Source organism: Aquarana catesbeiana, linkage group LG06 (assembly GCF_042186555.1).
Source record: "Aquarana catesbeiana isolate 2022-GZ linkage group LG06, ASM4218655v1, whole genome shotgun sequence".
Classification (NCBI taxonomy): Eukaryota; Metazoa; Chordata; class Amphibia; order Anura; family Ranidae; genus Aquarana; species Aquarana catesbeiana.
In genome coordinates this window covers 229,987,215-230,006,642 of record NC_133329.1, presented here as the reverse complement: position 1 = coordinate 230,006,642, position 19,428 = coordinate 229,987,215, and the positions used below count along the sequence as shown (strand labels likewise).

General features: G+C 45.9%; 1 protein-coding gene across 1 annotated transcript in view; it reads right to left on the bottom strand.

Moving 5' to 3' along the window:
* Positions 1-8,496: 8,496 nt before the first annotated feature.
* Positions 8,497-19,428, bottom strand: part of GTF3C1 (general transcription factor IIIC subunit 1) — a 395,149-nt gene continuing 384,217 nt past the window's right edge. The window contains exon 37 of the mRNA XM_073633018.1: positions 8,497-8,850. Coding sequence (XP_073489119.1) covers positions 8,641-8,850 — 210 coding nt within the window. The 3' untranslated portion in view covers positions 8,497-8,640. The remainder of the gene's footprint in view (positions 8,851-19,428) is intronic.

Below are 19,428 nucleotides of genomic sequence, written 5' to 3'. Positions count from 1 at the left end.
AGGTAACCCACGATCGCGATCCCTCGTTGTCTCAGCAACACCAGAATCGGAGCCAGCACCTTGGTGAAGACCCTTGGTGCCGACGCTAAGCCAAAGGGAAGAGCTACAATGTGGTAGTGCTCGTCCCCGACTGCAAATTGCAGGAACCTCTGGTGTCTGACGCATATGGGGACATGCAAGTATGCGTCCTTGATGTGCAAAGATGCCAAGAAATACCCTGATGAAGTGCAGTCACCACGGAACGAACCGATTCCATCCTGAACCTCCACAAAACAATTGAGGGCCTTGAGATCCAGGACCGGATGGACCCCTTCCTTCTTCTGGATTACAAACAGATTGGAGTAGAGTCCCTGAAATCTTTCTGATGTCGGTACAGGCACTATCACCCCACGCAGTAGCAAGTCCTGTACTGCCCCAAACAGGGCCTCTCGACGAGCCGGAAGGAGATAAAAGTTGGAGGGAAAAAACCTGTCTGGCAGACAAGAAAGAAACTATCTTGCAGCCTGACAAAACCAGCTCACAGACCCACTGGTTGGAAAGAAGAGAAGTCCACCGGTCTGCAAACTCCCAAAGGCGACCATCCACCCAAGATTCGGGCGGGGGCCAACCTTCATGTGGAAGCTGATTTGTTCACAGGCTTGTTCAGCTTGCGATACCAGGGACACTTTTGTCCCTCAGCGGGCACCTTGTCGGACTGGTAACGCTTACCCGCCAGCACGGGCGGACGAAAAAATCCGCTTGAGCGGAAAAAGAGGGCCCCTGCCTATGGCGTGGCTCCTTACCCTTTCTGGGCTGTGGGAGCAAAGTACTCTTTCCCCCAGTAACATTTTTAATAATGTCATCCAGCAAGGCGCCAAACCGCCTCCCACCTTGGAAGGGCAACTCCGCCAACGCTTTCTTAGATGTCTGGTCCGCAGACCAACACTTGAGCCAAATCAGCCGACGCAGCACTACTGCTGATACCGAGGTTCTAGAAAGCAAAGGGGCTGTATCCAGGGCCGCATCGCAAATATACTTAAGGCCGTGCCAGTTCCACACAGACTGGGGAAACCTGCTCCTTCCCCAACTCACGGTGCAAAAACTTAGCCCATTTAGTAAGTGTTTGTGACACCAGAGCTGTGGCCAACACCGGCTGAAGCTCTGACCCCCCCACCGTAAACATGGACCGGGCAACCGCCTCGGCCCTTCTTTCGGCAGGGTCCTTGAAAGAGGGGGAGCCTTCCACCGGAATCGTGGTCACCTTATTTAACCTAGATACTGGAGGGTCAATGACCGGAGGAGATGTCCATTTTTTCAGAAAACTCTCCTCAAAGGGGTAATGTACCGCCATTCGCCTCGGGACTGAAAAGACATGCTGCGGGCATTCCCACTCCTTGTAAATAAACTTATCAAAATAAGTTAGGTAGGGAAACACCTTAGCAGTGTGGACCGGCTTGTGGGACCCAAAAGGGACCAACACATCTGCAGATGACCCAGCCATATCCTCTTTCTTTAAAGGTATCCCGCCGTGGGTATCCCACTGTGATAAGTGCTCCCACTAGTGCTTTTTCTTGCGCTGAAACGGACGCGGAGGATTCCTCCTCACTGTCTGAAGGGTCATGGTCCGCAACCTTTGAAGCGTCAGAACAGGGGCCGCCTGCTACATCAGGGCCCGAGTATGAATCAGAGCTTTCCCTGGAAGACGGGGGGGGAGGGGGCGTTTTTTACCCACCTTGCGCCCTGGAAACAAATGATTCCAGGACCGCCGACAGCATCCATGGGCACCACAGGTGCAGGGGAACCGGTTGCTATCACAGGGGTGTCTGGGGAAGAAGCGCCAGCATTCGACGCCATGTCTGACCCAATCTCGCCTGTCATCCAAGACCTAAGGCAAGAGACAAAAAATGCCTACCCTCCTAGCTGCCACAGACTGAGGGGCCCCCCGCAGGACTCACCACCCTGACCAAGGCGTTGTGCTGTGCTGCGGTCCGTTCTCCCCTCTGCCGGTGTCCAAAACACAAGGTGTTCTGTGTCAGTTTACGTGCAGTTCCTGGCTTAAACAGCCGCCCAGCACTAGAGAACTAACAGAAACCGCCCCCCCCTGGCTACAAGAAAATGGCCGCCTCACACAAAAGCGCCCGAAAACCATGGGAAAATGTCTGCCGTGCTCCAAGAAAATGGACACGGCTACAGGAAAATGGCCGCAGTTCCCGCGGCGACCATTCCCCCTGCATGGCAGCAAATGAAGTTAAAAAAAATGAAGCAGTAGCCAGGTCATATGTGTGCCCCGGAGCATGTAGCTCACCGGCCGCCCCGGACCAGAATGGGGCCTGTCGCGGCCGACCCACCGCTGGAGCTAAAGTCTGCATGCGCCCGATGGCCAGGCTGGGGAGACTACCAGGATCTATATTATCCAGCCTGTCACCCAGCCCAGCTGTTGATTGTAGATCACAGGAAGAAAAAACAAAAACAGCAAAACAATTTCAAAGACCACTGGTTCCCACAGGGAGCCAGGTCCTTCTCCTAGACTAGGCAGAAAAAAAACTGAGGTGAGGGGATATAGCCAGTAGGACCGCCCCAGGGCGGTCCTGTGCTTGTTTTTTTGTGTTCTGCCTAGTCCTCTCCTAAAGGTGGCGGTATAACCTAAGGTCAGGATTAAAGTGCTGTGTCCGTCAATGAACAAAAGAGAAATAATGATATAAATTTCATTTGCATACAGCGTTGCATGACCGCACAATTGGCCGTTAAAGTAGCACGGTGCTGAAAGGCAAAAAATGCTCTGGTCAAGAAGGGGGTAAAACTTTCTGGGGGCAAGTGGTTATAAAACTTAACAACCCATGTATCCTGAGCTATTGTGATACATTCCAAAAAAAAAACAAAAAAAACAAAAAAACCAAAGACAGATCTGGCAACATGTTACCAAGCGGGTATTATCTTTGCTCCATTTCCCTTGAGAACATTTGCTGACAGCGAAACATGTCGAGCAGGTCTGAGTGCTGCTCTGTACTCATTTTCCTGTGTTTGACTGTGCTTTGCTGAAATAAACCTGTGTGGCAGTTTTACGCTATGTTGGCTCCTTTGAGGCTATATGCATAGTTCTGTGATCCAATAATCCCAGAGTGTTTGGTTGATTGGAACAGCAGAGGACCACATTGGCTCACAGGAGAGGCTCTTAAAGGCCACACATCGAGAGCTTTTTGCTCTTCATAACTAGAGATCAACATCTTTTGGCAAGAGGCAGAGTGTTTGTGTGGTGGAGGAACTATTGTGAGAAATACTTTCTGCTCACTGTGTCCTGAAGCTTGGATTTGCACTCCCTCGTGCTCACTTGGTCTTAAAGTCTGGATCTACCTCTTTGGAATTTTTTTTCATGCCTTGTGTGACATACATTTGTTTGTATCTATATATGTATAATATGGTTTGAGTATTTTTGTTTCACATTTTTCTATAGATATTTAATACTCATTTGCATTAAGTGTATTGTGGTCACTGACATGCATCTTTTTCATGTGTTATGCGACATGCATTTGTTTGCATATATATATATTATATTATGGCTTGAGTAGTTTAATTGCTCCACATGTTTGTATATTTCTATTTAATGTTTATTCACAATAAGTGTATTGTGGTCACTTTTCACAGTTATTTATTTATATGACGTTAGAAGGAAGTGCACCTGTGTGTATATGGGTAGTACCCTTACACTGGGAAAAAAGGTCATCCAGGGAACAGGAGAGCAAGAGTGAGTATGATTACATGGCTAACGTTTTTCATTTTCTTAATTATTGTAATATATCCTAGATATATCCTTAGATCATTTCCTCCTATCCCTTTCATGACTAAGCCTATTTTTGAAATTTGGTGTTTACAAGTTAAAATCCGTATTTTTTGCTAGAAAATTACTTCGAGTTCCCAAACATTATATATATATATTTTTTTTAGCAAAGAATCTAGAGAATAAAATGAAGATTGTTGCAATATTTTTTATCACACGGTATTTGTGCAGCGGTGTTTTAACCACTTGACAACTGGGCACTTAAACCCCCTTCCTAACCAGACCAATTTTCAGCTTTTGGTGCTCTCACATTTTGAATGACAATTACTCAGCCATGCAACACTGTATCTATATGAAATTTTTGTCCTTTTTTTTCACACAAATGGAGCTTTCTTTTGGTGGTATTTAATCACCGCTGGGTTCTTTATTTTTTGCGCCGTAAAAGAAAAAAGACCGAAAAATCTGTAAAAAAATGCATTTTTCTTCATTTCTGTTATAATATTTTGCAAATTAGTAATTTTTCTTCATATATTTTGGCCAAAATTTATACCGCTACATATCTTTGGTAAAATTAACCCAAATCGGTGGATATTATTTGGTCTTTGTGAAAGTTATAGAGTCCAAAAGCTATGGTGCGAATATCTGAAAATTGATCACACCTGAAGTACTGACGGCCTATCTAATTTCTTGAGACCCTAACATTCCAGAAAAGTACAAATACCCCCCAAATGATACCTTTTTGGAAAGAAGACATTCCAAGGTATTTAGAAAGATGCATGGTGAGATTTTTGAAGTTGTCATTTTTTCCCACAATTCTTTGCAAAATCAAGGTTTTTTTTTTTACTTTTTTTTTTTCCCACAAAATTGTCATATTAGCAGGTTATTTCTCACACACCACATATGCATACCACAAATTACACCCCAAAACACATTCTGCTATTACTCCCGAGTACGGCGATACCACATGTGTGAGACTTTTACACAGCGTGGCCACATACAGAGGCCCAACATGCAGGGGAGCACCTTCAGGCGTTCTGTAGCTCCCAGGCCAATTCTGACATTTCTCTCCTACATGTAAAAATCATCATTTATTTGCTAGAAAATTACATAGAACCCCAAAACATTATATATGTTTTTTTAGCAAAGACCCTAGAGAATACAATGGCGGTCGTTGCAACTTTTTATCTCGCACGGTATTTGCGCAGCAATTTTTTTAACGCGTTTTTTTTTGGAAAAAAAACTGTTTTGTGCTTTACAAAAACCAAAACAGTAAAGTTAGCCTAATGTTTTTGCATAATGTGAAAGATGAAGTTATACTGAGTAAATAGATACCCAACATGTCACCTTTCAAAATTGCACGCGCTTGTGGAATGGCGCCAAACTTTGCTACTCAAAAATCCCCATAGGCGACGCTTTAAAATTTTTTACTGGTTACATGTTTTGAGTTACAGAGGAGGTCTAGGGCTAAAATTATTACTCTCGCTCTACCGATCGCAGCGATACCTCACATGTGTGGTTTGAACACGGTTTTCATATGTGGGCGGGACTTACGTATGCGTTCGCTTCTGCATGCGAGCACGCAGGGACAGGGGCGCTTTAAAATTTTTTTATTTTTTTTTATTGTTCATTTTACTTTATTTATTTTAGTTTGATGCTTTTTTCCAAAAAAAAAAATTTTTGACCACTTTTATTCCTATTACAAGGAATATAAACATCCTTGTAATAGGAATATGGCATGACAGGTCCTCTTTACAGTGAGATATGGGGTCAATAAGACCCCACATCTCACCTCTAGGCTGGGAAGCCTGAAATAAAAAAAAAAAAAAAAAAAAAACGATCCTGGCTTCGATCGTAGCGGTGAGTCGGTAGAAGCGCGGGAGGGGGGGACATCCCCTCTCGCCTCCCGAAAGAACGATCAAGCAGTGGAACAGCTGCTATGATCGTTCTCATGGTGTAGGGAATCGCCGGCTGAAAAAGCCGATATCTGAATGATGCCTGTAGCTGCAACCATCATTCAGATATCTCCGCACAAAGTCAAGGACGTTGTATGACGGCCGGTGGGCGGGAAGTGGTTAAAACGCATTAGTACGGCGATACCCCATGTGTGAGACTTCCACAGCTTGGCCACATACAGAGGCTGAGTACAGCTGAGCATGGCTCGGTATGGCGGGGTATTGCGGAGTATGGCGGGGTATTGCGGAGTATGGCGGGGTATTGCGGAGTATGGCGGGGTATGGCGGAGTATGGTGGAGTATGGCGGAGTATGGCGGAGTATGGCGGGGTATTGCGGAGTATTGCAGGGTATGGCAGAGTATGGCAGAGTATGGCGGGGTATGGCGGGGTATTGCGGAGTATGGCGGGGTATTGCGGAGTATGGCGGGGTATTGCGGAGTATGGCGGGGTATTGCGGAGTATGGCGGGGGCATGGCAGGGTATGGCGGGGGCATGGCAGGGTATGGCGGGGGCATTGCAGAGTATGGCGGGGGCATTGCAGAGTATTGCGGGGGAATTGCAGAGTATTGCACAGCATTGCAGAGTATTGTGGGGGCATTGCAGAGTATGGCGGGGGTATTGCAGAGTATTGTGGGGGTATTGCAGAGTATTGTGGGGGTATTGCAGAGTATTGTGGGGGTATTGCAGAGTACTGCACAGCATTGCAGAGTATTGTGGGGGTATTGCAGAGTATTGCACAGCATTGCAGAGTATTGTGGGGGTGTTGCAGAGTATTGTGGGGGTGTTGCAGAGTATTGTGGGGGTGTTGCAGAGTATTGCACAGCATTGCAGAGTATTGTGGGGGTATTGCAGAGTATTGTGGGGGTGTTGCAGAGTATTGCTCAGCATTGCAGTGTAGTGGGGATGGCTGAGCATGGATGGATGGATGCCTGGATGTCTCTGTGCAGCGCTGTGGGCACTACACATACAGCCCACAGCGCTGCAGACATCCATCCATCCCCCTCCCCGCTCACTGTGTACCGATCGGTACACAGGCGGGGAGGAGAGGGGGAGGAGAGGAACCGGCGTCATCAGATGACGCCGGTCTGTTTACATGTGATCGCGCCGTCAAATGTGATCAGCGGCCATTTACCGGGATCCGTGATGCGCCGGGTCCGGAGGACCCGGCGGTCACGGATGTGTTCGGGTGCGCGCCCCAGGGGGCGCGCGAGAGGGGAATTCTGGGAGGACGTCATAGTACGTCCACCCAGAGTTATCCAACCGCCCTGCAGCTGTCATTCGGCTATGGGCCGGTTGGTAAGTGGTTAAACACAAATTTTTGGAAAAGGGACACTTTCATGAATTTTAAAAAATCCAAACAGTAAAGTTACCCCAATTTTTTTGTATAATGTGAAAGATGATGTTACGCCGAGTAAATAGATACCAAACATGTCACCCTTTATAATTGCACGCACTCGTGGAATGGCGACAAACTACGGTACCTATGAATTTCCATAGGCGATACTTTAAAAAAATTTTCCGGTTACCAGGTTAGAGTTACAGAGGAGGTCTAGGGCTAGAATTATTGCTCTCGCTCTGACGGTCGCGGCGATACCTCACGTGTGATTTGAACACCGTTTACATATGCGGGCGCGACTTCCGTATGTGTTTTCTTCACTGCGCGAGCTTGCGGGGACAGGGGCACTTTAAAAAAAAAATTTTTTTTTATTTTTTTTTTTACTTTATAAATTGTGTTTAAAAAAAATTTTTTTTTTTTTTACTTTTATTGCTGTCACAAGGAATGTAAACATCCCTTGTGACAGTAATAGGTGGTGACAGGTACTCTTTATGGAGGGATCGGGGGTCTAAAAGATCCCTCCTTTGCACTTCAAAGTATTCAGATCGCCGAAAACGGCGATTCTGAATACTGTATATTTTTTAAAAACCGGCGCCATTAGCAGCCGAGTAAACGGGAAGTGACGTCATGACGTCGCTTCCGCGTTTACGAGAAGGCTGGAACGAAGCCGCCCACAGCTTTGTTCCAGCCCGTCCCCAGCCGCCGAAGGCACACGATTGGACACCGGGCCTCCTGATCGCACGGGAGGCCCGGTAAGAGCGGCGGGAGGGGGGGGGGGATGTCCCCTCCCGCTCCTCCGGTATAACAGCCGAGCGGCTTTTAGCCGCATCGGTTGTTATACTCGGGTAGCCGATCGCCCGCTCTAAACAGCGGTACCGGGATGATGCCTGCAGCTGCTGGCATCATCCCGGTATAACCCCGGAAAGCCGAGTACGCATATCTGCGTACGGTCGGCGGGAAGGGGTTAAGCATGTTCTACCAGAGAAGCAATGCTTCCATAGGATTTATGGAGAATTCTTGAAGCGTTTTCAACGCTTTGTATACACAACGAAAACACGTCAAACACATCATAAATGCCCTAGGAGCGTTAATGAGCATTGCTTCGTTCTTCATAATCAACACACATGTGAATGATCTCTAAGAAACAAATGGGGCATACAGGTAGTAGGAAAAGTTATCCTAGACTGGCCTACATTTTTTTTTTTTTTGCCAACACTCAATCCTTCTGTTGATGGTATAACCGGAAGGTTCAAGGCTTCTGGTGCCCCTCAATGTAAAGAGAATAAAAGATTAGTCTGGCGATTTTGTTTCCTACTACAAGGATAACATAAGGGGCAACACTGAAAAATCCAGCAGAGTTTTAGATGCTGCACCCACAAAAGTCAATCTACTATTCACCCCATTTAGGCACCTGTCCATATTGCTTACTACTCTAAAAATAAAGACACGAAAGCATGTAACAAAACACTTTACTATAAAAAATGGAAGAACTCAAAGAAATAGTCACAAAAACAAAATATTTAAGGGTAAATATATTTTTAAAAATAAGTAAATGTATTAAATTAATTGTAGACATACATCCAATATACACATATATTTATAAAACCCATTTATTCCAATTGTCTTCCGAGGGAAAGATTCCACCAAGTCTCAGGGTGCAGTCAATAGTAGGTTCATAAAACACTATTACATTCTCAGACAGTCTGGAGGTATTGGATACTTGAGGAATTTTACACTGGGAGCACAGAGTAGCTTTGAAACATTTTTCCATGTAACACTTCTTTATACAACCAATTTGTTCCAGAACCTGAAAAAAACAAACAGTAGGAAATAACACTATATATAGGTATAAGATTTTTAAAACTGTTACGAGAATATAGATTGCAATGTAGTAATAGTTGTATATCTAAACCCAAATTAGCACAAATCTGCAATTCAGTAAATATTGTTATTAAACTACTCTTTACCATCTTTGCATTACACAAGACACTGCCCCCTTTAAGCTGAACTCTGGGGAAAAAAAAATAAATAAAAGTACCCCTACAATCAGTGGAGGCCCGTGCATTGTGTGCGCACGGGCGCCGCCCCCTCCCCGACACCTCCGCTGCCCTCCCTATTCATGTGCCCAGCCCCTTTCAGGACGCCGGACACATGAAATACTATGATGGGGATAGGTGGGGGGGTGTGTATTTTGAAGCACAGGAGCCAGAGGCTCTAATAGGCTTCAAAATATGGTGGGCTTGGGGCGCAGAGCACTGCGTCCCGATCCCACCCTGTTGTGTGGCATAGCAAATGAATTTTCGCTATTTTCACACTATCGTTCCTTGCTGCCAATCAGCAGGCAGGTCAGTGAGACCTGTTTCCTGACTGGCCAAAGCATCAGGCGATCCTATGGGATGCCTAACGCTTTGGCGGAAGAGGAGACATACCGGACATAGCCTGAGGAACCAAGTGGACACCGCAGCCAACAGGCCTGAGCAACAGCTACTGTTCCCAATGTTAGTTCCCCAAGCAGATGCTTAGGGATCCCTGTGTTTCCTAATGGTCCTGGCTTCCTGAGAATATTTTTTGTGACCTCCGAAATCTTTGTGATCCCTGGGATGGTCTCCTGGGAATGCGCTGTTTAGGTGCTTTTCACTCATGCTAACCGGATATCTTGGAGGGAAGCCAAAGAGATCCTAACAGTGGTCCTGTGTTTCCTGATTGATCTACTAAGCCTGTTTTGACCCCCCTGAATAAGGGCGGTCACAGGCTTTCTGGTAAGCCTCCACTTTTATACTCTCAGGTGGCGGGTAGCACTGGTGGAAAAAAGTTTAAATCCAGGGTCTCCTATTGGATATTTACCATCCGGATATCTCTATTCACGAACGATTTTTTCTACCACTTTTCACAATTTTTCATAGTTTTGTGTTTTATCTATGCACGGTTTATTTGTCTCAATGGACGCTTGTATTTGATTAGCATAATTGCACTTATTGTCATTATTTGTATTTGATTAGCACAATTGCACTTATTGTTATTATACACAATTTCATTATTTGTGGTACCTATCTAGCGCTGCACTCATACTTTTATCTTTAAAGGAGGTCTGACTGGCGGATTAAGCCACATCCCCCCTTGCATAAAAACCCGGACCAAAGAATGTGAAGCAAGCGGTCTTTGAAATAAGACCGATAAAGCCGAGACTTGGCCCTTGACAGTACTCAAGGCCAGCTTCATCTCTACCCCTATTTGTAGAAAGGCAAGAATTCTGCCTATTGTACTTCCGAGGGTGCTAACCCCTGAACTCACACCAGGAAACATAAGCCTTGCTTCCTTGCATTAATTAAGGTAGAGATAACTGACGCGGAAAGCCCACATTTCCTCAGAATGTGGGTTTCAATAGCCAAGCCGTTAAATTTAGGGTTTGTAAGGTAGGATGGAATATCGGCCACTGTGAGAGTAGGTCTGGCCGTAGTGGAAGGGACCATGGATCCTCCACCGCCATCTTTACAATTTCCGCATACCAGGACCTTATGGGCCATGCTGGGGCTACCAGAATTACCGGCTTTCTTTCCAGCTTGATCCTGCAAAGAAGCCGTGGCAGCAACTGAATAGGGGGAAATGCATAAATCAGTGAGAACTTCCATGTTGAAACTGGATATCAGAAGATCTACGTCCGGAGTCCCCCATCTTTGGCAAACAGCCCAAAAAATGTCAGGGTGAAGGGACCATTCCCCCGGGAGCAACTGCTGGCGGCTCAAGAAGTCCGCCTGACAATTTTCTACTCCCGGAATGAAAACTGCTGATAGGCACGGAACATTCCTTTTTGCCCAAGTTAGTATATGGTTCACCTCCCTCTGTGCTGCGAGATGTCTTTTCTAGCACTGCTCCCCAACCTGAAAGACTGGCATCTGTCGTTACCACCTTCCAGATAACTTGTCTGAATCTGAAGGATTTTCCTTTCAGCAGATTCCGGGTTACCAACCACCAAATGAGGCTCTGGGACACCCTTGGGGACAGCCGCATGGGCAAGTCTAAAGCTTTAACCGTTTTGTTCCAAGCAATCGGGATACTGTTTTGCAACAGTCTCGAATGGAACTGGGCATAGGGAACCGCTTAGAATGAAGCCACCATCTTTCCTAACAACCTCATGCAAAGGCGAATAGAGGGATCTCTTTTCGACCTGACCATCTGCACCAGCTCTCTTCTGGCGTAGATCTTTGCCTAAGGCAAGAACACCTTTTTCTGGGCTGTGTCTATGATCAGACCCAAGTACTCCAGCCTTTTTAGCGGTTTTAAGGAAGACTTCTCTAGGTTGGAGAATCCAACTTAGACTTTCCAGGTAACTGGTTGTGATGCACACGCTTTGCTCCAAACGAGCCACCGACTGGTCTATTAGCAATAGATCATCTAGGTACGCCAAGACTGTTATGCCATGTGCCCTTAACTTGGCTAGAGGTGGGGCCAGAACTTTTGTAAACACCCGGGGTTCTGTAGCTAGCCTGAAGGGCAAGGCTACAAACTGAAAATGCTGCTGTTCTACTTCGAACTGCAGAAACTTTGGTGAGTGGGAAATATAGGGACATGCAGATATGCATCCCTAATGCCTATAGATGCCAGAAGTTCTCCTCCTTGTAGGATAGAAACCAGTGACCTGATCCACTCCATGCGAAAAGAGCGGATCTTCAGAAACTGATTTAGATTTTTTTAGATCTAGAATGGGTCTGACATCTCCATTCGGTTTTGGTACCGTAAAGAGGTTTGAATAAAACCCCAAACCTTGCTCTTCTGTGGGGATTTGTAGGATCACCCCCTGAGCCATTAATTGGTCTAGTGCCCAAAACAAAGATTGCCTTTTCCCTGGATCTTTGGGAATGTCTGACCTCAGAAAACGAGACGGCGGAAAGTCCCGAAATTCCGGCTTGTACCCTAGAGTTACAGTGGAGATGACCCATCTGTCCTGAATTTCCTCTTGCCAGACTTCTGAAAACTGCAGAAGTCCCCCCCCCCCCACCCTGGCGAGTGAGGGCACCCCTTCATAATGAGGCTTTAGAATTCTGTTTTGTAGGTTTCCAGCCCAAGGACTTCTTTTGTGCCTGGGCCTGACCCTGAGGCTTTCCTCTAGAGTCTGATGGCGGAGGCCGTCGCCACTGCCTAGAGGCGGATGCCCCTTGCGCAGGAGAAACAGTCCGCTTAAAGCCGAGTTCCACACAAAAATGGAACTTCCGCTTTTCAGAACCCTCCCCCCCTCCGGTGTCACATGTGGCACCTTTCAGGGGGGAGGGGGGTGCAGATACCTGTCTAAGACAGGTATTTGCACCCACTTCCGGCATAGACTCCCATGGGAGTCTATGCCTCTTCCTGTCAGTCTGCGCTGTCTCCTGGGAAACACACAGCTCCCAGGAGATAGCGGGGACCAGTTACGATGCGCAGCGCGACTCGCGCATGCGCAGTAGGGAACCGGGAAGTGAAGTCGCAACGCTTCACTTCCTGATTCCCTCACCTAGGATGGCGGCGGCAGCTGACGAGAACCGAGCGGGTTCTCGACGTCGCCTGCCGACATCGCTGGACCCTGGGACAGGTAAGTGGCCATGTATTAAAAGTCAGCAGCTGCAGTATTTGTAGCTGCTGGCTTTTAATATTTTTTTTTTTTGGCGGTTTAGGTGGACCCCCGCATTAAATGAAGGGTGTTTATTCTTTTTTTTGACTGGCAAAAGAGTACTTTTCCCACTGGAAATCATTTGGATGTACAAATCATCCCCAAATAGCCGATCCCAATGAAAAGGAAAACCAGTCAGGAGTTTTTTGCATGGTGCTTCGGCTGACAAATTTTTTTTAACCACAGGATTCTACGCATGTGTACTAGCACAAGCGCTAGGCGGGACGCCTGGTGAATAGAATCTTTAATGGCATCTATGGCAAAACATAATGCTCTTGGTAGTTTGGCCAAATCCCAGGCTTGCTGTACAGGAACCTCTTTAAGGGCCTGTCTAAACTGGTCCTTTAGGGATAGACAGATGCCTATTGCAGCGACTGCAGGCTGAGGAACGGCACCTGCCAAAGAAAAAGAGGATTTTAACAGGAATTCCAACCTTTTATCAGTTGGATCCTTAAGCATTTGTGCATTGTCTACTGGACAAGTTAGACTTTTATTCACACTGGAAATCGCAGTGTCAACTGCTGGTACATTCTATTTTTTGGTGAATTTCTCCTCCATGGGATAGAGAACTGAGGATCTCTTTGGGGGGAGAAAATGCTTATCCGGGTGATCCCATTCAGCATAAGTAAGCTGTTCTAGTAATGCATGGACAGGAAACGCATGCAAAGGCTGAGAAGGTTTTAAGGAACCCAAGGAAGAAACCGAGCCATCAGGGCAGAGGAAAAGGCATCTTCAGTCACGTATACAGGGGCTGAGATGTGAGAAGCAGCTGCACCACCAATTTGTTCCAATGACTCACCCTGGCTTGCCACAACTGGTATTTCAGGAGAGGATGACAGTGTGGAGGCACGACTGGAGGTGGAATCTTTGGTACCTTTTTTGAGGTCTTTGTGGGGTCTTTTTTGGTAGACATAGTCCTAAGCACAAAAAGCAGAGGCACTATTTAAATGCACTAATCGCTGAACAACTGTCTGACAGTATAATGCTGCTAATACAAGTTCAGCCTAGCGCTGGGAAAAATGTCCTTTCCATATTAGGAATGCCCGTTTGCAGCCCTTACGTGCCCCACAGCTCCTGTGTCCCAAGTGTAGCCAGCTTGCTTCTACTTGCTATACAGCTGAGGAGAGACTGCTCCAGGTAATGTCTCCGCCCTGCGCTTGCGGCGTGCGTCCTCGTGGACGATATTTTCCACACACGGTGCCGCGCCTATGCCCCGCCCCCTCCATACAACCTGCCCCCCCTTTTGTTTGAAATTTCAAAATATTACTCGGTGGCCTTCGGGTCCCGCAGACCCATCACGGGGGGGGCTGGGGAATGGAGAGGCAGAGCCCAATGACACCTAGCAGGAGGTAAAAAACCTCTGAAGCCGAAAACCGGGGACCTCCGCACCCCCCGTGGGGGGGGGGTGGGTATTACAAGGGGAGCAGCAACAATTGTTGATTCCCTAACCCCCTCTTGGTCCCTCCAGGGGGAGAAATGCAGGATGGCAGATCTCTTACCTGCAAGAGGAATCCCCACTGTGCAAGCTGCTGCCACACACAGACTGACACTGAGCTGAAGTGCAGACAACAGATTAAGGTATGTGCATATACTCCCTCTAGTGGAGAATTAAGGCATGACAACATTTTCCCTAAGGAAGAAAAACCATTGGTGGACTTTTACAGTTCCCAGGCTTCTTCCCTTACCTTATCCTCACTGCAGGAATCTGCTGAATTACCAGACAGATCCAACCTTCACCCATTACGGCGGCCTGCCTTAAGCAAACCTTCAAGGACCAGGTCCCTTTTTATCAGGGTTCCACTCCCTTGGACCTGTAATATAGCACCCAGCCAGGAAAAACGTTAGGTAATGCAAGCATGACCAAAGCTCTGGTTCCCGGGGTCCAGCCCTGCAAGGAAAGGCGTTACAGGCAAAACCTCGTTCTTCTTATGCGAGGGCCGGGTACCATCCACCTTGGCCTCAGTGGCACTTTGGATAGATCCGGTCTATGGAGGCTATTTAAATCCAGGAAGGATCCCACCAGTGGAGCTCCTCAGAGCACATCTTCACTCGTGACCAACACCTTAGACACTGGCGAAAAAACTGCGGTGCTCCTGGTAGGAGGAGGGGTTATATAGGGAGTGTCCATCACCTGAAGGTGCCTATATATCCATATAGTTACTACCGTATATACTCGAGTATAAGTTTTTCAGCCCATTTTTTAGGCTGAAAAACTCCCCCTCGGCTTATACTCGAGTGAGCCGTACCTTTTATTACTAAAACAAAGTGTGTCTCCAGCTGTGTAATGCATTCTGTTCGGCCGTCCATTGAAACATAGCCCACCCCTGCCTCCTCCTCGTCTGTGATAGGTGGAACACCGATACAGTTTTCCAGCATTGTGTCAGTGTTCCTCTATCACGGACGGACGAAGAGGAGGCGCTTTGTTTCAATGGACGGCTGAACAGAATGCATTACACAGCTGGAGACATCTTTCATTACTAAAACAGCGTGTTTCTCCCGCTGTGTAATGCATTCTGTTCAGCCGTCCATTGAAACAAAGCCCGCCCCGCCTCCTCCTCGTCCGTCCGTGATAGAGGAACACTGATACGATGCTGGGAAACTGTATCAGTGTTCCGCCTATCACAGAGGAGGAGGAGGCGGGGCAGGCTTTGTTTCAATGGACGGTCGAACAGAATGCATGGGACTGCAACTGGGCACAGTGAGGCTGCAACTGGGCATTGTTTACCGGTAGCTGCTGCATTTTCCAACCCTCGGCTTATACTCAAGCAATAGGTTTTCCCAGTCTTCTGTGGTAAAATTAGGTGCCACGGCTTAAATTCGGGTCGACTTATACTCGAGTATATACGGTACTATGGCTCTGTGTCTCGTGATGTACGAAAAAAATATCTAATTGATCTCTATTTGGAGAAACTTTTTTTGATAAATTTCCAAGAGAACATTACAAATGTCCCAACCTGTTTTTTGCATTTCTGTAAATTTATATGAAATTGGAATTCATATTTTGTGTCCTATTTCTCACCTATTTTGAAAAAAACAAACAAACACATACTTGTTGGACCACTGCTTTCTATTTATAACAATTATTAATATTAACCATAACCCTTTCCCTATCCCAATGGCAAAGATGGTAATCCAGTCTGAATTTCTTTAGTTTGTTGTTTTCTTCCCAATTTCCACAGATGTACCACGTTGCTTTCAGCATATTTTTTCTACAGATTTATAAATGTTTAACAGTTTCACCAGAGGAATTTGCCAAATTTGGCTTTTTGACTGTTTTTAGTTGAATGTACCTTTAAGTCAAAAACCAAATAATTTCCAAGCTCAATTTACCAACCAGCCTGCGACCAACCGAATTGGTTTCCACGTAAGGATGAAAGACTCCAGGCAAGACTTAGTCTTCCGCTTCTTTTTACTGTTCTTTCTCTTCCTTTTTCCTTTGACTCTAACTCTTGTTCTCTTGCAGTGACTGACACAAGGAGAGCCTCAGGGTATTTAACAGCAGAATCAGGGAAATCGCTCATTCATGGTCTTTTCCCTTGGGCCTGAGAGGACTCGGTGGCAAGTGCCAATCTGTTGACTGTTTGGTTTACCCTTCTGCTCCATGGCTGACACCCCACCAGCATGACAACCTTTCAGGGCGGTCACTCACAATGTCCAAAGTCTAATATTCCCAGTGAAAAGTTCTACAACACCTGCACACTCATAAAATAGACGTTGCCACTTTGCAGGAAACACATTTTCCTAAGCGATATTGCCCAAATTTATTCACTCCAATTTTCCTACCTTTTTCATGGCCAATGCCGGCGACAAAACCAAGGGAGTCACCATTCTATTCTTCGACAAGTGTAAATTTTCTCTCAAAACGGGACTTAAAAGATACAGTGGGCAGGTACATTTTGATTAAAGGGGCTCTGGATGACCATACATACTCTTTAGTTTCATATTACGCTCCTAACAAAAGGACAACCTGCCTTTTTCCAATCCATGCTAAAACTCTGAACTCCTGTGCTGGAAGGAACAGCAAAATTCGGGGGGGGGGGGGGGGGGGGGACTCAAACATTGCATTCGACCAGGGTCTGGTAAATCCTGAGCGCTGGGCAAACGCCTCACTTGTCCATCTAAACAGAGTCTGTGTATCGCTAAACTCATCTTTCAATACGGCTTGGTTGACGTTTGGAGAGAAATTAACCCAACTTTGCGAGACTACACACATTATTCTAGCCCACACAACTCTTTTGCCCAGATAGATCACATATTCATTGCCACAGCCGCGATCCCGGTGGCTTCTAAGTCTTTTATTAAGGACTGGCCGGATCACTCTATGGTTTTCCTGACTCTGAAGCGTCCCTCGGGCCATGCATTCAATGGACGCTGGAGGCTCAATGAGTCCATCCTCAGTGATCCAATCGGGTCTAAGGAAAATCGAAAGTGTGATTGTTGATTACTTTCGAACCAACGACACTCCAGATATCACCCCCTCATGCCTTTGGGCAGCACAAAGCCACGATCAGAGGGAAGCTTATCCAAATAGCCTCCCAGGTCAACAGGGCTGGAAGAGTCAACAGAAAAGCTGGAAAAAGTGTTTTCCATTCTCTCCAGAAAACATAAGGTGAATCCAAAATCTATACCCATCAAAAGTTTAGATTCAGCTCGCTCGGCCCTGCATGTCTAGGGCAGAAAAATGGCTAAGTTGGAATTGGGCACGATTCTATTGCCAGGCTGACAATATAGGAGCCATGTTAGCTCATAGATTGACTCCGCAGTCCAGATCCTTTGCTGTCCCCAAAATAAAAATGAATGGTGGCACATTATGCCAGAACCGTATTATGGGGGAATTCCATAATTTTTACAAAAACCTGTATTTTGCAGGAGCGCTCTCATCACAGTCTGCGGTAGATCACTTCCTTGATAACATCCAGGATCCCCAAATTGGAAGAGCGTCACCGCCTGAAACTAGAAGCCCAAATTTCATCAGAAGAAGTGTGCGCTGTCATTAAAAACTTCAAATCGTATTCAGCTCCTGGCCCCGAAGGGTTTTCTGTCCCCTACTACAAAGCATTTTCTGAAACATTGGCATCTTTCATGGCTTGTTTCTTTAATGCTTTAAGAAGGGTAGCTCCCTTAGACAGCTCGTTAAACACAGCTTAAGTCTATGTCTGTTATCCCTAAACCGGGGAAGGACTCTAAGCTGGGTAGGCAACTATAGGCCGATTCCTCTCAAACAATGATTTGAAGATTCTAAGACTAAAATCCTTGCGGTCCGCATATCATCTTTTATAAGCCTATACATTCATAAAGATCAAGTATGATTCATTCCTGGGAGACAAGGACCAGACCAAATACGTTGTGCAATTGACATTATATGAAAAATAAGAATAAATATTCAGCGCAGATATGAGGTCAGAACAAGAATGATAATTGCCAGCTGACCACTACAAGGATAATTCAAAAAAGCCTCAAAGGTAATACATAACAAAATCAGTGCAGCGCAACATGAAAATCAGCAATAAATAAAAGTCCAAAAGAAAGCACAGTCCCAACGTGAGAGATGATCTTCCTCTGTGTGCACAGTGCCTGATGACATACGAGACAGCAATAAAGGTGAATAAAGCCCATCCTCCAAAGACAATCCTAGCCTCTCACCTCAAACATTCAACCTGAAAAGGTCACACAGCATGTATCCCACACCATGGGACATCAACTTCCAAGCAATCGAGCAACGATATGGCTTGAATACGCCACAGGTTATATATGTGAACATAAAAAAAGATCTAGTGCTCTCCGTTTCTCACGTTTTATTGCAACAAAGAATAAAAAACTCACAAGTATACTGTAGCACGATAGCCAAGTACAGCCGTAATGGCATATGGAAAAATAGTCAAGTAGTTATGACGAAAAGCTGGTTGAGGTGCAGCTAATGCTGGTCCATTCATATTAAAAGTCTCTTCTTTTCATAAGATGGAAGTGAAAAACAGTCACTTTTTTTGTTATGAAGGTTTTCTCCTATCACTGGATCTCCAGAAAGCTTTTGACTGTTTACTGGTCCTACATCTTCACCACCCTTAAAGGGAGAATAATTTAATAATATCCTACAAGCTTTGTATTCCACTCCAGCAGCCCATATAGCTAGAGGCACCAGACAAGGGTGCCAACTTTCCCCACTTATTTTTGCTATAGCAATAGAAACCCTAGGAGTAGCAATTAGAGATAATCCAGACATTCACAGTATTCACTGTGGTTCTCAATGTCACAAATGCGCTTTATTTGCACACGATATACTCCTGTTCATTTCTTCCCCGTTAATTTCTCTCCCAAACGTTTGCCGGCTTTTGGATGATTTGGGGAAAATCTCGGGCCTACTAGTTAACTTTGATAAATCCCAGGCATTAAACATTAATATCCCGCCGGCTTTAATTATCAGACTTAAGGAGGACTTCTGATTCACCTGGAGCGATACATCGATCACTTACTTGGGAAATTGTTTGACTGGGAAGGTTAAACGCCTCTACCAGACAAATTACCCCGACTATTTAAAAAAATTAGAGGCAGATCTCTCCAGGTGGTCGCAATTTTCTCTTTCCTGGCTGTGTAGAATCAATGCGAAAAAAATTTGTTACTCCCTCTCATCCTATTCCCTTAGTCAAGGCTCACCTAAGACAATTCCAAGCCAAAATTATTCAATTTATTTGGGGTAAAGGGGGTTACCGACTCTCTAAGTCGGTCCTATTCTGAGCGAGAGGCGAG